Below are 10,144 nucleotides of genomic sequence, written 5' to 3' on the forward strand. Positions count from 1 at the left end.
TCTATAGCTGACATTGTGGTTGCTGAATCTGCAGAAAAAATTGTGATCTGGCTTAGCCTGTCATTTTCCTAAGCATGCATTGGCAGTTATGGTTAAACATACTGACACTTCCACACCTGGCTTATCAGTGATAAACTTTCAAGTGTTCATTCAAACTACATCCAGACTAGACATGAATTTTTAGTTTTCAGAAACATTCCTACTTGTACTTGACATGATGGTCTTGACTGGAAACGCGGGACTTTCTGCCAAATCTTCATCTGAAATAAAAATGTAAAATATTCACTGCTTACAGGCTTTAAAAGCTTACCTGGCATGTAATTCAATGTCATAAATTTAAAATATCAACAAATTGATGTTAACACGCTATTAACACGCTATGTTAACACGTTATTGTAAAGAATGTAATAATTTGATTATGATTGAAAGTTATTATACGAGTGTAACTTGAAAGAGATTGCCACATAAGGTTGCAATTGGGAAACATAACATAGAGTATTGCACGCTCTGCATAGGAGAGTTCATTTGTGGTGCAATAAAACACAATTTTGGTATAATTCACTAGTGTGATGTGTTATCGAGATTATTTGCTTTTGTACCAACTTAATTGAAGATATGGTCATGCCATGACATTCGTAACCAAAAGCTTGGCTTACTTGCATGATGTTTTTGCCTCACTACTTATAATCAGAACATTATTTTGACATACCTATGTCACCGTCCCCATCATCATCTATGCCATTATGAAGTTCTTCATCAATCAATCCGTCACAGTCATTGTCTACTCCATCATTAACCAGACTTGTGGAGGCTTTACAGTAAGAGCCAGTCTTTGCCAGTCTCATTCCTGAGGATAAATACTAACCATCTCAACATACATATACAGGAGTAAACCTTGCTAATAGTACCAAGGCACGTGCCATGATGGTGCCTTTATATTCTCAAAGAAGTAAGGCAGGTGCTATGATGGAGCCTCTATCCTCAAAAAATAGGTAGGTGCCATGAGACTACCTATATCCTGAAAGAACTAGGCACGTTCCATGATGGTGCCTCTATTTTAAAAAAACTAAGGCTTCTAAAGCGCACAACTTCACCAACCACACATGTAATTCCAAACCAAATACACAACTTGTGTTGACTCTGACTGTGGGCAGTAAATACAAGCAACTCAACAGAAATCAGCTTTAAAGAATTGTGGCAAATGATCTGACTGCGTTAGGCGCACCAACCTGCCGGAAATCCATACGTCTCAAGATCTCCATGTCCATACATCATAGCATATATGGTTACAGTTGGGTTTGCATGGTTAATACTATGAGTGCCGTTTATGACAGCAATTGTTCTTGCGGAATAACCAGTGTCTCCTATGACCTGCCAGTCACTCTGAACCTACATCATACCATTTTCTCATCCATTACTCGTTGCAGAAACTGTGAACATGTCTCTTCTTACTCATCTAACCATCAAGAACTGGTGGACCATTTATTCCAACTCTCAACAGAGCTCTATGGTGATTATCACTTAACAAATGTTAAAGATTTGAATTGAGCAAAACGGTGTATAAAAACCATCCTTGGTTGTTACATAACAAGTCTTACAGCTTACAGATTCTCGAAGAGGCTTCTGAACTCCTTAACGCTTCCTAATATGGCCAAATGCTAACATTGACTTCAAAATGCCACATTTATTGAAGATATTCAAAAGAGATATGACTATGCTAAAGGTCTGCCTCTACTAGACCAGAAAGGAGCATACTATAATAACAGTAAACACATGCTGTATGCATAGTATCAAACAGAATATGCACTGACAATTGAGAGGCATATAACTTTTACGATAAATAAAAACATATTCATTTTATTCTCATGCCCAATGACATTACTGAGCTTCAATATTTGACTTTTAGATTTACATATGATTACAAGTTAATAACCAAAGATGTGAAATAGCATTAAATATATCCGGTTTCATTGCTTTGTATCTCAGTGCATTTTAAAGTCAAGACTTTCAATAGAGCTGAAATGATCAAAACCAAACGATCAAAACCTGGCAAATATGAAGTATTTGAAACAATACTACCGGCTAAAAGCAGGTATAACTGGTTGTACCGGCTAAAAGAAGGTGCAACTGGTGAAACCTTGAACACAATTAGACATCTGTAACACAGGAATAAAAGAAGGTGCAACTGGTGATACCTTGAACACAATTAGACATCTGTAACACAGGAATAAAAGAAGTGCATCATAAATGTGGGTAACAGAAAAACAAGCTAGCATCTGTTTGACTTACAATATTCAATTTGTCAACATATAAGGAACTACTGTCTCATTTTCAGAAATCATTTTAAAAAGAACTACTGCTATTTATGCAATGTTTAGAAAAAATTGTTCTGATATGTTTTCAGATATCAGTACTCAACACAAAGTTGACCTTTATCTAATCCGATATTAAAATGAAAAATTTTTCTCTCTTTAACCTCTTCTATCTATAAATGGTTCATAAAGAGGGACGACTCTACATTGAGGATTTTGAAATAGCTACATATAGTTGTGAAAGTGGGTAGTCTTTTGGACCAGAGAAAAAGAGACTACAAATGTAATGCAACCACCTACAACTTGGTGAGAAGATGTCACATGCAAGATTAGCCATGCAACAAGAACACCTACCCAGCTATTGTTATAGAAAGTATCCCCTTCTTTCAGATTGAGTTGCTGAAGAGTGGTGTTTAGAGCAGCACCGTTCAACAGGATGCCATCTCGCTCTCCGCTCTTCATTATTATGTTTACATAGTTTCTGACACAGACATAACAAGTAGTGACAACTCCCGAAATAGTATCAATATAACAACCTTAAACAACATGATTATAGCCTTTTACAGACAAATGTTAATAATAGCAAAACAATCGTATGGTTAATGGCATGACCATTGAATATGTCTATTGTCTATACAGAAATGGGGAAGTGTTACCGGTAAGACGAACTAATTCCAGCCGGGGTTGTAAAAGTGTAATAGTTGGCATACTGCTCCTTAGCGGGGACGATAGCCATAAGTGGGTCAGCCCTTGTCCCATCAGCTTTACCTGCAAACATAACAAAGGATCCGATTCTAGTAACTATATGATTTATTAGATGAACTTTTTAAATCTGTTGTTACCTGTGCTTTGGTATTTGATACCAACTTTTCTTGTCATTGGAATTTCAGCAGTCAAAAATGTCTGAAATGGGAGTTGTCAGCACTCTCTACTATAAAAATATTTAGTGGGTTGATGTAGTTTCTGCGGGTAACACGAGTGTCACCTTGCAATTCTACTGAGGAAAATGCTACAATTGATGCTAAAATTTATAAATATATGATCTAGTGCTTTGCAAGTGATTTTTTACGATAATGAAACAACTTGCTACAGAATTGATACAAAATTGACGGTGGGGCTATCAACATTAATAAAACCTTGATTATTCTCATCTCAACAGATCTGTTGTGGGTAGTGAATATATAGCTAATGACGCCGGCAAAGAGACTTGCCTGTCTCTGAATACTGAGCAATGAGCACAGCCTTTGAGGCGATGACTTGGGTTACTTGTGTCGCGTTGGTAACCAGTTCTGTGAACTCCCCAGTAGATTTCAGCACTTCTGATGAACTACTATTATACTCATTTGATGAACTGTAGACATCAATGGTGACATTGTCATCCGCAGCTGTTCAAAAGTACAATTACATGTAGACAAGTATGGCTATCCACAATCTAGCCAATAGCAACAACACTCATAATAATATTAATACTAAAAACTCGAAATAACAGACCTACACATTTGTTAGTACTATCGCTGTTTTTGCTACTAGGTCTAATGTGAGTCAGAAGTATGTCTGCTTTTAACAGGCAATAACATAATGCTCACCAGTTATCCTAAGGATGGATCTCTGTCTTTCAACAAAGTTAGAAATAAGAAACTCTCTGCCCAGCGTATTCAACGGAGGAATCATCTCAATCAGGTGATCTCCTGAGTCACTGTTTGCGATTGATGTCTTTTTATTACCTAGAGACGATAGTTAGTCATTTTTATTAAAAGCACACCTAGTATGTTAGTCTTCTATTCACAATATATGCATGTAAGAGTCATGAAGGACCAACAGGGGTCAAATACCTGATAGCACGGCAATAGGCTTGTCTGCTGACACCAAAGCACCTGTCAGGTCATCAACATTAACTGTAACCAAAATGCATACATGCAGCGTTATTCTATTATTATAGTCCTAACAGTACAATATTAGATATAATATTGTCTTTCTTCAGACCTTAAGTTATCAAGCTGTACACAGTGGATCATGAGCTAAAGCTATCAAACAATATATTCTATTCGCACAAAATGTTCTCTTTGAATTTTGAATACAATAAGCATTTGATTGCGAGAATTGTCCTCTCATAGCATCTCTTACATTCATGTAATTCCAAATGTGCTGGGGTGACCATTAGTAACCCAAGCTTTGACAAATCTATTAACTGGACTATATATAATCAGGTCAAGAATATTGGTCTAGTCTTACCTGCTTCTGCAGCTCGTCTCACTCTGCTAAGTTGTCCTTCGTCATCAAGAGATCGTCTTCTTCTCCCAGACTTAATGTAATCTCCTTTGTACTGGTAGACTTGACCACGATTCAATGAGAAATTGTTCTTGATGACCTGTCCTCGCAGCGTGATATTTATATTGGTGTTGTCATACACCGGACTGACCACTGTATACAGGTTTTCATAATTATATGATAGCAATAGCACAAACTGGATGTATTTGTGTGGCTTAAAGAAATTTAGCCCCAAAGACTACATGTACATGTACCATAGCAAACCACAGTCTCATTTTTATATACATGTACAACATGTACTGAAAACTGCTTCCAAGAGTATTTTTTGATTCGCTGCCATAGAAGCACGCATATGGAATGTAGCTGATTCCAATTGCGAACTTTTCAAAAATAAAAAGTAGTCCTGTCATTTGCCATATTATTTGACAAAAAAGGTTCACGATAATCGAGTGGGCAGTGGGTAGTAACTGTACATTCCTTGATGAATAAGTAAAACAATGACCTGAGATCTATATTAATAGTTAATCTTTGTAAATTAAAATATTGTAAAACCTCTACGTAAACACCACAGCGCTCTATCATTCAACCCTTTCTCCATAGTGGCGCGTTATTGGAGGTGACGTTCAAACATAGGGTTGGGTTGTATTTTTCAAACACCTCGTCAGAATATCGAGAAAATAAATTTATTCTTTATATGGGCAAAGCGAACGCTGTCTAAATTTTGCACTCTCCTGCGGGCGAAGCGTCTTCGACCCTTTGGGATGCAAAAAACCGCTATAACTTACCTCCAACTTGTCATAGTCAATATGCATTGGGAAGCTGAAAAATATCTCTACCAGTTGATATCTATTGCATCAATTAATTTACAATTATCTTATTGCCTGCGTTGCAAATTGTTGGAGCTTTCAATTTTTTATTTCATTTTAAATTTGAAGGCATATTTTTATTTTATAACTATATTTGACAATGTTGATTAAAGACTCAATGCACTCATTGATATGTTTGCAACAGTTTGCAGCAAAAACTGACATTTTATGTGCAATAGCAAAGGAGTTATAAGCGTTGATCCATCGAATGCCAAGTTTAGGTAATGGCAAAGATGCTAGCAAATAATACACTATAATTCGGCAAATTTATAAGTTATATAATAATAATCTATTAGACGCTACAAATATACATTCAAGAGCAAGTGACATAAACAAACCTTTATTATAATACATACAAAAACAAAAATCAACATTTTTGAAACAAAAATATTTGCATCGCTGGCTTGGCCAGTTGCGTTCTGATTGTTGCTTTCATTTAATCTTTTTCTGGCTGTTGAATACCTTCCACAGTATCTTCCTCAACTTTTCTTCTGCACTGCTGAACTTTTGGATATTAGCATCCAAATTTTTTAGCAGAGTAAAACTTTATTCTAAATGGCAACAACATAAGTTTTACTCCGCTAAAAAATTTGGATGCTAATATCCGAAAGTTCAGCAACGCAGAAGAAAAGTTGAGGAAGATACTGTGGCAACAACATTACTTTTTGCACAAATGAAGAGAAACTTTTAGCCACGTGTGAGCTTATGCATGCGTGCTAAGCAGAAGTTTTAGCCTCATAATATTAGTGCAGATTCCATCGTGATTGCTAAACCGTTTTTAATATACATCAAATTATCAAAACCGCGTTAAACAAATAACTACCGTTAGCCTGATATGGTTAATAATTATCTCTAGGGTGTTGCTTTCAAATTTTAACGAAAAACTGTAAAGCTTTGGAGTTAAAAAACGGACTTCGATACAAACAGCTACAACGAAAGAATTAATAGTTGGGTATAGATGTAACCGAGTCATTATTAGTACCAGTTTGTGGACATTTTTCTACTGATTATTCGTTATGATGGGTTCATAAAGAGCAAAGAATGTCAAGGTGTTGGTCAAATAGCAGTGGTGTTCAACTAAAGGGTGACACTCCATTTTTCAACTCTTCTCCTATAGCGGGGGCCAAATAGAGGAAGCGTTCGTTCAAATAAGATTGGTGTTTAAATAGAGGTCTTACAGTAACTAAATCATTGGGGTATAGCAAATACATTTGGTGAACGCTAAAAATGATTGAATTGGATTAGTTAGTGAGCTATTCTTTTGATGATAGAATAATAATTATTATTACCGTGTCATGCGAGCATCATAAAAAGCTGCATAAAGAAGATAACTCCAAGTTCATGGACACACACCAGACAAAAGGTTGTTTATAGTACACCCTAATTCGATAATAGATATTTTCAGATACTTGGTCAAGTGTACCTCTCTAGGATTTATGTAGATAATTTGAAAAACCCTAATTACCTGATGAAAAATATAAAAATAGAAACTCAAACAAACATTTCTAACAACCTAAAGTAAGCGTTTCCAATGGACAGAAAACGATAAAGTTGCTGACATGATCGTTCTACTAAAATGTGCATCATAGTAAGATGCCGCTCAATGTTTTTAAATGCATGTAATGATAACAATAAAATTTGAGACACCGAGAGAATAGAGTTGAACTCACTTTGCAAACTTTTAAATGTAAAACCCAAATAGATTTTATTGTAACTAAAGAATTTAATAGTAAAATAGTAATTCAGCATGTAGCAAAATAGAAATGAAGTCTGTGGTGCAACGTGCAAGGAAAATACTTGAAGTGTGTAATTCAGTACAGCTTCCAGTTGAAGATTTTTTGTTGTGACAAATTGAGACTCATACAAAATGGGTTCCAGGCTAAATTAACCAGCTGAAAACACTCAGCATCACTCAGCAAGCATGTCACTTGTATTCAGAAAAGGTGAGAGAAGAACAACTTGATGAGCCAGAAAACTCACCTAGCAATGTTCCAGAATTTGATTGCGTCGTCGGCCAACAAGGAATCACATAAGAGAGTCCAAGGACATCCGTAGGTAATGCGAGAAAAACATCTGCACTCATGTACTACAATGGTATAAATGGTATAAGTGTAGTAAGATAGAAACCGTAGTATAAATGTAATTAGAGAGAAGCAGTAGTATAAATGCATCAGATGCTAAATGATAGCATAAAATAGTACACAAAGAATAAATACCAAGAACTAAAAGTCGCATTTACCAATCCACCATAGCCAACATTTCAACTCACCTGTCTGTTGCTGCCAAAAACTACCACATCATCACTTGCCATGAGCACTTGACTTTTATTATTTGTTGTTTCAAACTGGTCATCCATTAGTTGCTCTTTATCAACTGTTAGCTTGATGACTTCACCTCGCGATACACTCCCGTACTGCATGCAACAGGCAAACAATGGCAGTAGCTACATTACTCGTGTGTGCAGACAGCATTCATATAAGTTTCACAACCAATCAAGCAATTGTAGTCACCATTTAATTCGAGTTAAAGATAAAAAGTTACATAAAACTAATCACAGAGGCAAAAGTGATAACTAATCACAAGAGTATTTGTTTTGTTTACATCAAATGTTATTCTATTCCTTGTTTTAAGGAGATAAAAGTGATTACGTTCTACAACTGACATTAAAAATGCTTGGCTGGTCCATACTTACCCCACCCTGTACTCTCCTAGGACTACTGCACAAAATCTCTATTGACACTCTATGGCTACTGTAACTTATTGATTTTCCAATCCCTAGACTGCAAAACTGACCTTGACCTTATTTCCGGATGTAAAGTTAAAAGAAACTGGGCCTTCCCTCTGGGTTGTAACAAAGACTTCAAGAAGAAAAGTTTCTTTTCTCCAAACTTGGGTCACTCCAAAGGCAAAGATAAACTCTGTTCCCTCATTATCAGGGACTAAAAAATACACATAAAATACAACATTTACTAGCTATAATACTTATGAAATTTACCCGATAATAAAGCAGTGGTATTAATGGGCAAATAACTCCCACAGATTATACATCAGCAGCACCTAAAAGAAAATGCCATTGAAGCCGATGCAATAATATTTTGATACTCTACATAGTAATGTAGAAAGGTGCTGGTACCGTTTAACACCACAACCATGTTGTTTTTGTGAGAGCGATGCAGCGGTTTGGCAGAAATGCTGAGTTGTGCTAAATCAGAAGTGATTCAAATATCTGAACATTTAAATATATGCGAACACTCAAATATTGGAAACAAATTTAAGCTAATTTTCATTTGATTGGTCCATCTCCAAAAAATAATTGGACTTATTTTAGAAAAAAAAGTGATTTAAGATATGAATGTAATAAATTTCTATAATACAGCGCAGGCCTTAAATGGCAATAGATTAACTATAAATAAATGAAACTCGGCTCAATCAGTTGAAAGTAACGGATGAACATGTAACACTGAACTATTAGTTACAGTTTATGTATATTGTAAACGGTTCAATATAGCATGTGTCTATAGATCCAAAAAGGAATATAGACAACCACTATTTTAATTCATCTTAAACAAACAAAACATGAAAAGAATTTATTCACTATTCAATTTATCTTTAATATACCTCCTTCTTGTACTGATACTCCAATAAGCACCAACAGACTCATTAGACAGAGAAGGCTTGCCTGTGTAGCTAGTCCCATTCTGCTCTCCTATAGAAAAGTTAATTAAAAGTGTAAAGTGATTATATTGATTAAGTTGAGAACACAAATTGAAGAAGTTAGCTATGGTGTACTCTATCTCTCTTACGCATTTCAAATATGCATCTGCTCTCCGCTTCCTTCCCCATTCTCACAGTTCCTGGGAGACACTGAAACAAACTGGTCTTCTGAAGTAATGACAATAGTAGTTTCTAAACTACAGATGTGTGAACTACGCACAATACGCTTGTACACTGCAAACACACATGATTATATATTGTTGTTTCCCCAACTCTGATAAAATTATACTGTAACCTGTTCTAGACGGTAGCCTTCAGATCATTAGCCATGATTGATATAATACCTCAACTACCACATGCCTATGTGGTATTTCACACTCAACATGACATAAGAACTCAAAGAACTAAATATAATTCTTGTTTAACTTGTGTGACCTTGACAGACAAGCAATGGTAGAAGTTCTTGTATCTTGATACATAACAGGTAAAAGTTTGTAACAACACGTATGATATACTAGACGCTAGCTGTTTCAAAAGCCATCTCAATTCTACTAACTAGAGATCTCCCTTTGTATAATATTCAAGCTAGAAAGGTAAAAGGTACCATTAAACGGTAAGATTTAATGCATAAATTGAGTCGGAGCAATAATGTTCAATTTTAGTATTTGTGCTCAAACAGTAGGCATAACATGAGACTAGAGCAGACCTTTCCGCTCACACAGCAGACATAACAAACCTTTTGCTTACCAACCTAGTTGTAACACTACCAACACAATTTAGGAACTGCCACAGCACACTTACACTATCTCTAGTGCGACTTACTTGTTGCGAATATCACCTACAGCTTGTAACGAGTGATACAGCCAATCTTAAAGGTTACAATAAGCTCTGTTCAGCCAGCTCACAACCAATAGCAGTCATACCAACGGGTACAAAAACTTTTTGGGTGTATTATCATGAGCAAGAGCTAAAAAATGTAATGAA

The 10,144-nt window shown here is 35.8% G+C and overlaps 1 protein-coding gene across 3 annotated transcripts in view; it reads right to left on the bottom strand.

Annotated features, from left to right (window-relative positions):
• Positions 1-10,063, bottom strand: part of LOC137394444 (serine-rich adhesin for platelets-like) — a 30,257-nt gene extending 20,194 nt beyond the window's left edge. For 2 of the 3 annotated variants that reach the window (XM_068081166.1, XM_068081163.1), the window contains exons 1-15: positions 9,983-10,063; positions 9,250-9,310; positions 9,065-9,152; positions 8,240-8,385; positions 7,716-7,859; positions 7,427-7,532; positions 4,545-4,733; positions 4,145-4,207; positions 3,899-4,036; positions 3,524-3,697; positions 2,969-3,080; positions 2,667-2,793; positions 1,230-1,389; positions 710-847; positions 204-260 (exon numbers count right to left, since the gene is read on the bottom strand). In XM_068081166.1, coding sequence (XP_067937267.1) covers positions 204-260; positions 710-847; positions 1,230-1,389; positions 2,667-2,793; positions 2,969-3,080; positions 3,524-3,697; positions 3,899-4,036; positions 4,145-4,207; positions 4,545-4,733; positions 7,427-7,532; positions 7,716-7,859; positions 8,240-8,385; positions 9,065-9,143 — 1,633 coding nt within the window. In that variant the 5' untranslated portion in view covers positions 9,144-9,152; positions 9,250-9,310; positions 9,983-10,063. The remainder of the gene's footprint in view (positions 1-203; positions 261-709; positions 848-1,229; positions 1,390-2,666; positions 2,794-2,968; positions 3,081-3,523; positions 3,698-3,898; positions 4,037-4,144; positions 4,208-4,544; positions 4,734-7,426; positions 7,533-7,715; positions 7,860-8,239; positions 8,386-9,064; positions 9,153-9,249; positions 9,311-9,982) is intronic. The other variant, XM_068081164.1, reaches the window with a different exon arrangement.
• Positions 10,064-10,144: the final 81 nt, after the last annotated feature.

This window comes from Watersipora subatra, chromosome 4 (genome assembly GCF_963576615.1).
Source record: "Watersipora subatra chromosome 4, tzWatSuba1.1, whole genome shotgun sequence".
In the NCBI taxonomy this organism is placed as follows: domain Eukaryota; kingdom Metazoa; phylum Bryozoa; class Gymnolaemata; order Cheilostomatida; family Watersiporidae; genus Watersipora; species Watersipora subatra.